This window comes from Dromaius novaehollandiae, chromosome 5, assembly GCF_036370855.1.
Source record: "Dromaius novaehollandiae isolate bDroNov1 chromosome 5, bDroNov1.hap1, whole genome shotgun sequence".
Classification (NCBI taxonomy): Eukaryota; Metazoa; Chordata; class Aves; order Casuariiformes; family Dromaiidae; genus Dromaius; species Dromaius novaehollandiae.
This window is the reverse complement of record NC_088102.1, coordinates 2,502,918-2,516,559: the sequence shown is the minus strand read 5'-3', so window position 1 is coordinate 2,516,559 and position 13,642 is coordinate 2,502,918. Positions and strand designations below refer to the sequence as shown.

Sequence of the window (13,642 nt, the reverse complement as noted above, 5' to 3'; positions counted from 1 at the left end):
AGATCCCAGCGAATGTCTGCAATGAGAAGATGCAATTTGATTCCAGAAATTCAAATTTGTCAAATGCTTGCGAATAATGATTGAGCTCCCATGACTCTTAAGTCCTTCTGCAAACCACATGCGAACACACCGACTCTTGAAGCCAATGCAAAAAAAACCATTTGTGCTGAAATCTGCCTAACACAAAATCTATCTAACTTGAAATTTGACCATATTAGGCCTGAAGTTTAGATTAGCTGGAAAACTTCAGAATCTATCTCAAATGAAGGCCAATGCATGTTGTCCCCTGGGTAGATGTAGAGTCAATCTCATTCCTGCCGATAGGGCGAAGTGCAAGCTCCTGTGTGCAGGGAATAGAAACAGCATCACGCCTGCTGGCTTCCTTCTCATGACATCCAGGAGAAGAGATAGCCTTTTCCCAGTGCTAAATGGGATGACCAAGGTCATCTGCCAGCATGTTTCTGCAACATTTACCCTTAATGGTAATCTCTGCTCCTAGCTCCCACCTCTGCTGAGGCCCAAAGGCAGAGCTCTGCCGTCCTTTGCTTTTTCCACCCTGTCTGTCCCTTTGCTGGCCGATTTTATCCTGTTGCATCCCGTGGGACGTGAACCTGGTTCTGTGGGACGTGCTGGTGACGGCCCCGACATGCCCGGCTGTCCCCGGCGCGCGGGCTCTGCCCTCTCCCTGGCACCTCTCCGCTCCGGCCGGGGTTTCACGCTGCCCCTCGCTCTGGTTTCTGCTTCCCGCAGATTCCCTTGTGCCTCCTGCTCACACACGCAAGCAGCCTGATAAAAGGAGCATAAAAGCCAATTTTTATTTGCCTGACCCTTTGTGCACAGGTGGGGCTGGTATATTTACCATTATAACCTAAAATAAATAGATCCCATTACCTTCGTGGCTGCAATGTAATCGCCAGTTTCCCCCTGCTTGCTCAGGAGGACGCGGGCCGTGCTGGGTTTGCGGGGCTCTTGCTGCAGGCGCAGGTACCCGCGGCCTTTGCTTTCTATTTCAATTTACTCCTAGCGGTGCAAATAATTTTTGTCTATTTCTAGACCTAACATTTTCATTTCACTGAAATAAATCCATTACCTGAGGTTGTAATATCCATCTCCTGGCTTTGGCTGGAAAACTACTGCTGTCATTTTCACGGAGGTCCCCAATATCGTATGGAGATGTTTCCTAAAGCGCTCTGGGCAATCGTCGTATCTTGGCCATCGGTGAACCAACAGCTAAGTAGAACCAGAAGTTTCACTAAATGGTATGTCCAGAGGTACATAAAGTCTGAAGGATACTGCTACACATGGTCGGATCCTTTGAATTTTCTGTCTGATTCACGGACAGAACAGGATTGTTGGGGCCAGCACCACGGGACCTTTCCCATTTCCGCAGAGAGAAGAGGCGTTTTCCTGACTCTCTTTTGCCCAGCTCTTTGGCATTTTTGAGATCTCATCTTCTTGAGAAAATGAATCCTATGCTTTATTTCTTCCTTTATCCAGGTCGGTATGTACTTGCTTCCATTGGCCTGTGTGGGAACCAAGGGAAAATATATATATGTATATGTATTTTTCAATATAATCTCTATTCTGACACTAAACCCCACACTAGTTAGCTTTAAACTGTAAAGCTTTTTATTGTTTACTGAGATTTTTTTTTCCAAATGTGTGCATATTTGATTTGGATTTATCTAGAAGAAGGCAGCATTCATTTGGCTTAGAAAAAGCTATAAACAGGATTGGGTTTGAGATGCTCTGTAACTCAGCTTCTTCTGGAAGTTATTGGAGTCATTTTCTTGGCAATCAGGCCCTGCCTATGTAAAAGGGATAAGCGCAGCTGTAAATCACTGCAGAGTTAGCAAGGGTAAAGAAGCTGCCGGTCCAGACGTGCGTGGTGCTTGCACCGTCCTGATACCCGGGAGCATCTCGGTGCAGCCCCGGTGGCACCGCTCCCCGGCACTGAGCTGCCCGGGTGGCTGCAGCGCTCTGTCTAAAGCAACAGCTCCCCTCGTTTGTCTTACACCTGCTGCACCATAGCTTTACTGGGTCTTTTCCTTCCTATTGCTCCTAGCATTGCTGGCTGTTTCAACTGTTAATGAACACTGAGCTATTTTTGAAGAAATATCCACGTTTGACTCCAAGATCTCCTTCCTCAGCGGTGCCGCTTGGTTAGACTCCATTAGGTTAGACTTCATTAGTAACTAGTCTTTCCCTTTGCAACTGGTGAAGCGTGTGGCTTTTATTCCTGATTTACACAATACTGCAATGTTCTTCTGCAGCCTTTCCTAGTCTGCCTCAAATTTAACTCCCCACAGAGTGCTCCAGCGGCACGGTCCGCCTTGCCGCACCCGGAGCTGAGCCGCCGGCACCTTCGGGAGCCCGTGCGAGCCACCGCCAGCATCCCGGCACTGGGGACTTGGGTGGCTCTTCCTTCCCTCTGCTTCCCTCTGCAAATCCTTTGCTAATATCCAACATCCCCCCCGCCCCCGCACCAATGCATGCACCTTATCTGGTGCATATGGCTTGAGGTTTTTTAAGAGCTTTTGCTGGAGTACCTTGCTATTTAAAAGAAAAAAAAAATGCTAGCATACTGTTCCAGAGAGCCTGCCTTCAAAAATAGTGATTGCATGAGTGCAAATGGCCTATAGGAAACCGTATGCTGCAGGTATGGAAACCGAGGGGGCATAGGAAGGACCCGCTCGCTGCCCGTGCACGCGCTCGCTGCGCCGGGGAGAGCGGGAGGAGAGCATCTCCGGCCACGGCGCAACCGCGAGCCAGGCACGTTTGTAGTGGGAAGCCGTAATTCTTAACCAAAATGTGTCTGCTCTTGCTTTTCAGTACCATGCCTGCTTTTTACACGTTTCCAGATAAATACTCATAAAACCGCTGATCTGGGCTATCAGAAATGGTTGCTGCAATAGGAGTGGTGTAACCTGCTGCTGCTGCGGTCCTGGGAAGCCTGTCCCACTTCAGTGCTTCTGTTCACATGATAAAGAGGACTGATAATTTGTCTTCGGGTTTATTGTTTTTTGCCTTTGTATCATAAAAGACATGCTAATACCCAAAGGGTTTTCCAGCCTCCGTGTTAAGGAAAGAGAAGCACCCGCCTTGCGGACCGACCGTCCGAGGATGCTGCGCATCGCGTTCCCGTTTATCCAGCATCGAGGTTACTCCTCCTCGATAGGCGACCTGCGCCGCTGCCACAGCAACGTTGCTCTTAGGTGGATCAAATAAAACGCGGCCACCGATATGACAGAAGCTGAAACAGCGTCATCAGTTTCTGTTATTTATTCCTGTTTCTGGAATTGGGAGAGAGAAACAAATTAATTTGCTTAGGCTAGAAAATAAATTGGAAAAAAACAAATAGCAGGTGAAGTCTCTGCTCAAGGCCACATAGCCCAAATGAGTGCACTGCGTGGTGTGTTTTTTTCCTTAACAAATCTTACTCTAAAGACCCTGATATGATCCACACCACGAAAAGTAGCTGTCTGGTTTAAAGCAAACAGACATACTTGCTGTCATTTTTCTGGATAGCTAGGGAGCCTTCATTTTCCATTTTATAATCCTTAAGACAGGAAGGTACTTAGGCTAAAAAATTCATTAAACATTAATAAAAAGCCTGTTTTAACCTCAGACTGTTTGCTTTCCAAAGATAATTGTTTAAGAGAATGAAGTGTACTCCCTTTGTGGCTTTTCCATATATTTTTCAAAAAACTAATACTGGAATTATGAAAGGTAGGAATAACTACAGCAAAGTAAATTAAATCAAATTGCTCAAGCCTTCGGGAAGAGCTAATGCAAATGACTCGAATAAACCAGGGGAAAAAGAAATGAAACTTCTACAGAAAATAAACTTTTAGTCCTGGAGAGCAGTGAGTACCAATACGATGAAGGGCTTTAAAAACATAGCTGGCATGGAGAGGCGAGCAGAGAATTAGTGTTGGCTCCTTTTTCCAAGGCTAAATATGGTGTATCGATGGAAACAGCGGGACAAAGCGAAGAAGGTAACGTCATTGCAAAACGGAGACAAGTTTTGGATACTCAAACATTAAATAGGTTTCCAAAATGGTAGGACAAAATGATCTAATAATGCTAATTTGGGCCTGGCTCAAAAATTGATGAAAATTTTGCCCAGTTTTAAAAGAATATAATAGTGTTGACCGGGAAGGGGGAGAGAGTTAAAGGCAATAGGCATGAAGCAAATGGGATTACAGAAAGAAATGTTATTACAACTGGAGTGAAAAGAAAACCTGGGAAGCTTAATTCTCGTGGAGGAGAAATGACTGGAAAATAGCGAATATTAGCAAATTTGATGAGTAAATTGCTCTGAAATCAGTAATGTGTCGTGCTTTAGAAGAGACTGTAAAGGAAGGACTAATTGTAAGGCGGCGGTTGGAGGAAAATACAGCAAACACCTGTGAAAGGCAGGTCGGGCTTGACTGCCGAAGCAGCTCTCCCTTTGAGGAAAGCTGAGATCTGGCACTTTTTCTTTGCCTAGAGGAGCTCATATCTTTAAGCCAAAAATTGCCTGCGAGACACTGCCTTGGGAAGCTATTAGTGAAGCTGGATAAGGTGGAGAAATTTTACGGTGAGAGCAGATGAAGGCCCTGTTGGGTTGTGCTGAAAGGGAGCGGATCAGGTGGAAGAAGGAGACGGGTGGGATTTCGGGAGCATTGATCTTGCTTCGTATTTTTTATTCAGTGCCGTGGCACAAAGCGTAGTCACGCTCCGATGAAATTTTCTGATAGCACAAAATTGGGGGATGTTATCAACAGAAAGAAGGCTTGCAGTATTGAGGATTTAGGATTTCTGGTCTTTTATTTATTTGCCGCTATTTGCAGCTCTACTGAAGTCAATGTACTGGTTAAGGATCTGGCCTGGGAATTAGATCAGGCCATGCGATGTTTGATCTGCGAAGAGGAAGGGTCGGTCTGGGATCAATGGGCTTTGGCCCGTGGGTTTGCACATCGCTCTGTCCTTCGCCTGACTCTTCCTCGGGGTCTTGGCCCCCGCTTTGGTGTCCACCGCTGCGGCACCCGGGCAGCACCCGGGATCCCCTCGCCGCCGCATCCGCCTCTCGGTCACCTTCCCACCCAACCATGGGAGGCATCTCCCAGTACTTCCAACCGTGACTTGGATCGTGGTACAAAATAAATGATAGTGATGATTGCAATAAGCTACAGTAGAGCAGCTGACTGTCGCGAGCTCTAAGAAACGTCTAAAATGTCAGTTTGCCTTAATTTCAGGTATTTTGTCTTTAGCTGTATGGCTTCTCTAAGCAAGAGATGACTAGCAGGAGTACAAGTGCAAGTGTGGTGCCTAATTTACGGGCGGTGAGCGAGTCTGCATCCAGCTGCCGTTATGTAGGGGATTAAATATCACGGGTGCGAAGGCTGGTCGAGGTACCCGTCAGTGGGGAACCTACGGACAAGATGCTCTTGGGTGGATAATGGCAAGGGAGATTCCCATTCAAAGAAGCACAGCGTGGGCTCTGTAAGGATTGCTCTCCTCTAGAGCTCCTTGGGGATTTTATATTTTTATATTTTATGCTTGCAAAACAGCCCTTTTAATGCGGATGCAAAGATTTCACATCTCCTTCTGGCAAAGGAGGCTTTAAGAACTTCTTCTTTCTAGTGGTCTTAAAAAGAGATGAGTTTTTTTAAAGAGCCAGAACATCTTGTCACTGTTTTGCATCAAGCTGCGAGCATCTCCACATGTCTTATTCATGTTATCTGATTTAAATAGCAATGCGGAAAAGAGCTGGGTGCCAGCGCCTCTTTGTCCAGGCTACCCTTCTCTTTTGCAATGATTAAGTTACCAAAAGGCAAACAGAAGGGTGAAGTTAGGGCTTTGCATACGCTGTATGTGAGCTATATTTTATTCATTTTGTGTTTTGCTAGAATCAGAAGTCTGCCGGAGGTTCTAGCTGCAAATCTAAATTATTTAAGACGCTGTTTAATTCTGGATGTGGGGAAATGACCCATTGCGTGCTAACTGGAATATGAAAACGGCCGCCCAACCGGGCGGGCGCGATGCACCCCGATTGCGTGCTCCTAACGCCCGCGGGCCGCTTCGGAGGTCCCTCTTCTGGCGTTGCTTGCGGGGACGTGGTGCAAAGCTGACGCTCGCCTTTTCTGCTCCCCGCAGACCCCCCGGCCGTGGAGCCGACCTTCCTGGAGATCAGGCAGGGCCAAGGCCGAAGCGTCACCATGAGCTGCCGGGTGCTGCGAGCGTATCCCACCCGGGTGCTGACCTACGAGTGGCGCCTGGGCGGCAAGCTGCTGCGGACGGGCCAGTTCGACGTGCAGGACTCGACGGAGTACGCCGTGGGCAGCCTCTCGCGGGACAGCTACGGCGTCTACAACTGCAACATCATCAACGAGGCGGGGGCCGGCCGGTGCAGCTTCCTGGTCACAGGTAGGCTCTCGACGCGGTGGTTCAAGGACAGAGATTTTTACAGACCAAGTGCAAATATCCCTCACCTGCGGGCTCTGCCACCCTTCTTTTAAGAGGGGCCGGGGAGAGTCGTCAGGTAACGGGTTGCATCTATTTGAAGCTTGCAGCAAGGCTTGAATTTCCCCTTCTCGCACGTCCTGCGAGCTGCAGGCTGGGGGGGGTCAAACTGCAATGTCAAGCAACGCCAAGCAGCCCATGGGTAAAAGGGGGCTGAGATTTGCTGCTTTTCTTAAAAAGCAGAGGAGTTTGTGATCCGAATACGCGAGATCACAGGCTTGGGGAGGGTGTACCAGCCCCGTCGTGATCTGCCCGGGTGGCAAAATTAGTGTCCTGGATTCAGACACGCTTCACAGCAAGTCTTTTATCTTCAACATCCCCTCTTGGAGCCGAACATTAAACTGGGCTTTAGAGATCAAGTCTTGATTCTTTTTCTGTTGGACATTAGTCACCACGGCTTGGAGATTCAGCAGCCGAGGGGTGGAAGGGCTCCCGGCCTGCGGCAGGGGCTGCGGCAGCGCGGCAGACCGTGCCGGTCGGGGTCCCATCCGCAGCACCCGTCTGAGGAGCAGAGCCTTCCTCCCGGCTCGGCGTCCAGCCTTGGCTCAGCGTCAGCGGAGGGAGGAAAACCTCCTCCCAGCAGCTCCAGCAATCCGTCTCTGCCCGAGGCAGAGGTCTGAAGTACATGGAAATATGTAAAAAAAGAGCTGTCTAAGAGGAAAGATTTCCCGGGTCAGGTGGGATTTTATTTACTACTTGTTTACTTGCTTGGCCCTGGCTACGACCAGATCTAAGCGCTGTTTTGCTTTTGAGGTTCCTGGCAACCTGGCAGCTCCCTGGACACTGCCTTTGTCTTGGAAAACGGGCATTATTACTGGCTTCACTGCTACCGGCAGCGAGGACATTGATTAATTGATCAGCTGCAGAGCTCTTATGCTCCGAGCCCCTTGGATGAAACTGCTAAGCACCTTTATCAGAGACCCTGCAGCTTGCGGGTCCTTGATGTGGGGCAGAGCCTCCGTAGGTGCCTGTGCTGGGGCAGGGTGTCCCGCCGCGCTCAGGCTCCCCGAGCCACCAGGCCAGGGGGAGAAACCGGGTGGGTGCCGGCCTTGGCTTTGTCAAAACCAGTTTTGCACCTAAGGCGTAACAACCGAAGCATTTTGACTCCTCTCCCCAGCATTTTTCAGCAAAACTTGGCTGTGGCAGGAAAATTTTGGCCTGCCCGAATGCGGATACTCTTTTTTTTTCTCTTTTAGAATATGTTGATTGGCATCCTGTGCTCCGTGGTGGCATCAGGGGTAGTAGTGTGCCATGCACGTGCGGGGAGAACAGCTGGAGGTGAAAACCCCAATAAGTGATGGCTCCAGTCCCTTTGAAATGTGTTTGAGCCTTGGCATGACTTGTCATTCTCATCTAGGCGCCGGTATTTCCACAGCCACCAGCTTCTCAAGCTCTTTGGAGTTTAATCCAAAATGTGGCTCTGAAGGAAATACGAGAAAAAGTATTTTTCCTCAAACGAGTAAATGCAGTTCAATTTACTGTTCATCACTCTTTGGACCCCGGACTGTGGAAAGCTATTCTAAAGCAATTATTTTGCCAAGATTGGGACAATCTGAGTGGGTTTCTGTGATTTATCACCATGCCAAAGCAAGGCACATAACTGAAAATTAGTACTAAAATGGTTTTATGATATACTCTGTCTTTCATCTCTGTGTGCCATGCTCATTTTTAGTCTATACCATTATGTGAGTTCGTGCTATATGGTTGCATAAAGACACTGAAAGTAACACTTTTGGTTATGACTTCAGTACTTCCCTTAGTCCTTTAAGGTTAAAACCAATATGCTTATGTTTCGTAAATATGTGCTTTGACAAATGTAGTTGAAACCGCTCTCAACAAAGAACCGCCAAAGGGGTGTATTTGTCCCCGAGCTTCATCAGGACAGATGAAGTTAAAGCTTTGGCGAACTGAGAAAATTATGACATGATAGAAAGCAGACTTTCATTTCACCAGGAATGGGAATGCAAAAAATAGGTCACTTTTTGCACAAAGACACACACACGGAGGAAAAAAACCTGCTGCAGGGATCTGGCCATAGGTGAGTGCTTTTCCTTCAGCTGGAACAGTGGAAATCATCGTGGTCCATTTTCACTCCGTTTTATTTCCAGGTTTTCGTGTAGTAGCAGAGTGCTGCAATGCTTACGCTGCAAGGTCTGCAGAGAAACATTTGTATGCTAAGAGAAAGCTTTTTAGTATAGAGCTAAAAGCAGCCGGTATGAAAAGATTTATACCGGTCCTAGAATTTGCAAAATCTGTTTTTATCGCACTCATATTTTCAGCCAAATTTGAGAAGACACAAGCGAAATAAATCACATGTGGAAAAGGGGATTGATTTATATCAGGTATACTGATCTGAGGCAAATTTAACCTGCTAGTGTCTTAAAAATAAATAAGAACATATAGGCAAAATTGGGGGAAAACAAACGTAGTGCATCGCGGCTTCTAAATCTCTATGTTTTTATTCAGTGGTTGACAGTGCACGTCACAGCCAAAGATGGACAGAAAGTAAATTTTAGGCAGCGTGTCACTAAAGCCCTGCCAAGGCTGGAAGTAAATTGAAAAAAACCCTCAAATGCAGAAAATGTCATGAATGGCACTGACTATTCATAAGGCTCCGTGCACGTGCAGGAAGAGGCAGAGCGGCGGGTGCAGCGGCTGCCGCGTGTGACACCGTGGGCACAGGGGCCACGTTGTGTGGGGGGGACGGGGAGGGCGGGCAGAGGTGCATCAGGCCACATCTGGGAGCCCCGGCGGAGGCGTGATGGGGAGGTCACTTCCCCCGCCCACACTGCAAGGCACATATAGCTAAAGGCAATATATACATATATATTTGAGAGGGAGAAGTCCTACTTTGCCATGGCACTGCCAGTGTGATTTCCAATAGTTTCTCCTAATTCTTTTCTTTTTTTTTTTCCATTTTCTTCTCCATGCCACTCTATTGAGGCTGCCATGTCTAATATCTCTTAAAAACAGATGTATTATTTTCTCCCATTTTACCCTTCCTGGTATGCTAGGAGCTGGGGTTTTCTGCTTTTTTTTTTGTTTTCTCATTTTCCTAGTTTGTGAATGATAATTTTGCAGCTCTAATGAACATCTTTAAAGAAAGATTTTTCTGTGTAATGCATTATCAAATGACCAATGAAGTCAGTTCAGATCTCCCGTATTCTGTGTTTACAAAATATTTTCCTTTTTCTGAGTGCAGAAATTCCTGGAACAGTGAATAGATGCTTTTAAAAATAAATATGAGGGCTAGTTGATTTGTTTCTATTGAAACAATTTTATGGAACATTAGAAGTTCAGATGGAGTAAAATATTTAGAGCAAAAATCTTTCTTCTTTTGTCAAAAAAATCAGAATGAAAGCTGACATCAGATTTACTCGCTAAGGCAGTTTTAGATATTCTGTGTTGCTCTGGGGTTTTTTTCTTCTCCATAAAATGTTGCATTAATTATTGAGCCACTCTTTAATTATTTACTAAATCAGTGCTTTGTCACACTTGCTGTGAATCCGGCTGAGGCTGATGCTGAGCCAAGCAGCCCCTGATTCCCCGGGTTGCAAGTACCAGCGCGACCGCAGCGGCCCCGTTCCTTTGAGCCTTCCCTGCTGTGCTGAGGTTTCCCAGTAATCTCCCGTCAGCAGCTCCCGGTGCTTCCTGGCCAGCTCTTCACAGCCCGTTACTCGGCGGGTACCAAGGTGTGTGGTCCCTCACGCGGTTTTAGTGTCCGCTTTGGTGCTGCTCCTGCAGCCTGTTCAGCAGTTGCTGACCTCGTGTTTCGTCGTGAAAGTCAGAAAGGTTTTGGCACCAGGGCAGCATTTTAAAATAAATTGCAGACACTTGGAATTGCACAGTATAGGGTTCTTCTTCTTCTTCTTTTTAGCCAAGTTAAATGCTGTTCTGCCAATTACAGTTTTACAGCTTCTTTAATTCTTTTAGATTACAGAAGGCTTTTGGTGCTTAACCGAGGAGCAGAAGTAGATATTCTTTGTAGCTTCCCATTTTAAGTTTTTTCTTAGAAATTCTTAGGGAATCACATAAATCAACAAGGAAAAAATCCCAGGTTTTAGAAAGCTTCTCTGGAAGCATCCAGATTTGTTGTGTTCTTTTTTTACCTGCACAGTCCCAAAATATCAGGATCTTGCCAGCGAACTGCTGTCATTCTACAATGTCTTGTGCCAACGGGAAGACAACTTTCCAAGCAGGTATCTCAGCTATGTTTTCACGAGCTGATTGAGATGTCTGTTGACAGGAGTACATGGCAATGCCTCCTTGTCGGCCGTCCAAAAGGGTCATGTGAGGATCAGATGGGAGCACGGAGCTGCTCTGAACGCAGCTGCGGAGGGAAGGGATGGAAGACGGAGAACAAAATCTACAGGTGAGAAACAAGACGAAGGAGGATATAAGGACGAGGAAGACGAAAATGGTGGAAGCAGTGACATCTAAGTTTGAGAGGCCCAATACATCTTCTGAATGTAAATCAGAAATGAAATTGAGTTACCCTTTGCTCCATAAATGCAAAGCCTTCACTCTTACTCTTTATGATAAGGGAAACTTAATACATTTCAGAAACAGTCCCACCAGCAGCTTGTCTGGACAGATAGAGAAATGCATCCCGGTGTGGGTTTTGCAGGGATTTTGTATTTCGCTTCAGGGTTGTCCATTTTGGAATGATTGACCAGTGTCTTGGCTGGTGGAGGAACATGCAGGAGCTGTGAGTCGTAATTCTCATTGCAAACACTTTAAATTCAACATTATTTTCTCTCCATTTTTCAGGAACTGATAAATGTTAGTGCCTGACACTTGCTTTTGCTTGTGCTTCTAGCCAGGAACTGCTGACAATTGCTGAAAGCAGTTAAATACAGAGAATGCAGGGTTCCGGCTTTTGGGACGAAGGGAGAGGGACCTTCTTTCCTAGTCCCCAGGGCAGTGAGCTGAACGTGAGCTCGAAATGTGCCAGCTTCAGAGCTGGGAAAATACCATGCCGGTTCAGAGGACTGCTCCATTCCATCCAGCTCCCCCTCTGCGGATGCATCTGATTGGGAGTAATGCTAAAACAGGAACCACTGAAACAGCAATAACAACAAATGCTACTTTCCTAAATGCATACGGCAGGCACGTCATGGGCAAACATTGTCTTTTAATCCCTTCACTTGAGAAACCTGGAGCCATGAGGACAGGCTGTCCTGAGTTAAACTGAACATGCTGGAGGCAATCATGTCACCATGGACCTCTATGAGACCATCTCAGGCACTCAAAGATCCAGCCACCAGAAACAGCCACCCAGAGTCCAGACAGAGCATGCCTACGACACACGAGTATGCCACAGGCTTGGACTTGCTATCCAGTTGCCTCTGGAAGAGTCTCAGTGGTGAGGAACCTCCCATTCCCACTGATAGGCTCTTCCAGGAAAATGCATCTTATTTCAAGTTGAATTTATCCCTCTTCAGCATCCAGTCCCTGGACTTGCTATTCTTCCTCAGCAGAACTGTCCCCTATAACTCCCTAAACCCACAGGATGGTCTCCTTTCTGCGTGTGCGTTCCCACGCCGAGTAACTGGGTCACGTCTCCAAGTTCCCATCAGTAATCCCAGTGAGCTGGGCTCCTCAAGCTTCCTACCATGAGGCATGTTGCATTTGGCTCTAAGTAGGTGTTTTTCCTGGATCGCAACCATTGAACCAAGTGAATTGGATTGCTCTAAAAGCATAAATTATTCTTGTTATTCCTCATAGCTCACCAGTGTTTGTAGCATGTGCAAACTTCTCAGCAGAGCTGTATTTTAATCCAAAGTCCGTAGTAGCGTGGCTTTTGTGGCTCGGCGCAGGGGTGTCCAGGCTGGTGCGGTGCATCGGGCACTGTCACCCTCACCACATCTCCCTACACCTTCTCTTTTTGCGTGTCTGCATGGCTTGTCTCCTCCACTTCATTACATCTTCAAGACTGGTGCAACTTTATGCATCATATACTAAGAGAAACAATTTTATAATCACCTAAACAGGCTAATAGTATCAATTTGTGTATGAGCTTCAAATAAGGACTGAACCTGTTGCAACCAATTAAACTGGAGATTGCAATGCTTCACTGCAGCAGCAGCTCCTCACACACAGTTATTTTTAGGCAAGCATCCAGGGAAGTCTGTCGTCATAATTTAGGACCAAAAAGCAGGTCCCTGGGAGAAACAGGTGGAAATAGAAGTCCTCATCTCTTTGCCTGGCAAAAAGTAAGGTTTTGACCCATTTGAGGTGTGCGCCTCAAAAAAATGCTAGTGGGGAGTAATGGTAAGATGTTGTGCTCTGCTTCACTGTCCAGAGAGCCTCGTCAGAGCGATGCTGGCGGTGGCTCCCGGGCGAGCGTGCTGTGCTGCAGACCCGTGGGGTCCCTTCATGTCCCGCGCCTCGCTGACGTGACCGTGCTCCTTAGCTAACTCCTCAGGGGCTTTTGGAGGAAATCGATGCGAAAGTGTTCAGTGTTACAAAAATGGGGTTTCGTATCTTGCTCCATTAGCAGAGGGCAACATTTGTGGTCCTTCCCGGCATCTCGCAGGGTGGGTGCAGCCCCTCGTGCTCCTGCATGCGGAGAAACACCCAGCCCCTCCGGCCCTAATGGCAGGGGGGCTTCAACCCGCAGTCGAATCGGCCGCAGGGACCTGACGGTGTCATTTCACGTGTTTAGGCCTATCCCTCGCGTTAAGGTGAGCATTTCCAGTCTAATTTCCCTATCCTAAAGCTGTGGTTTTCTCTCTTCTGCTGGTGGCTTGGATAAGCACACGTTGCCTGCCTGCCTGGCTGTCACGATAAAATGATAAAATAGCTGAACGCAAGGTGCTGACGAAAAGCAAAACCTAGGAAACCTATTTTTCCTCTTCCCTCTTTCCGACCTGACACCACTGAGTGTTTTCACACCAGCAGCACTAAAGACCACGTGGTGGGGATGAATGTGTGCTTTAATTTTAAGAGCCGGAGCAGCGTGGTGAAGGACGATCCCGGGCGCGTTACGTGGGCAGGCTGAAGGACGGCCAGCGGTGTCCAAGGGGACGGAGGTGGGAAAGGCGGTACTGTGCTGTTTGGGGGAAAAGCGGGCGTTTTTGTAGGCCCCAATGTTCTCCGTGGCGGTTTCCGCCTCCAGCTCTCTCATGCGCGT

General features: G+C 47.4%; 1 protein-coding gene across 2 annotated transcripts in view; it reads left to right on the top strand.

Moving 5' to 3' along the window:
• The window catches only part of MDGA2 (MAM domain containing glycosylphosphatidylinositol anchor 2), a 373,737-nt gene that overhangs the window by 294,301 nt on the left and 65,794 nt on the right, over positions 1–13,642 (top strand). For both annotated transcript variants that reach the window (XR_010389253.1, XM_064511798.1), the window contains exon 9: positions 6,142–6,411. Coding sequence is in view for 1 of the 2 variants with exons in the window: in XM_064511798.1 (XP_064367868.1) it covers positions 6,142–6,411 (270 nt within the window). In the remaining variant the exon portion in view is untranslated. The remainder of the gene's footprint in view (positions 1–6,141; positions 6,412–13,642) is intronic.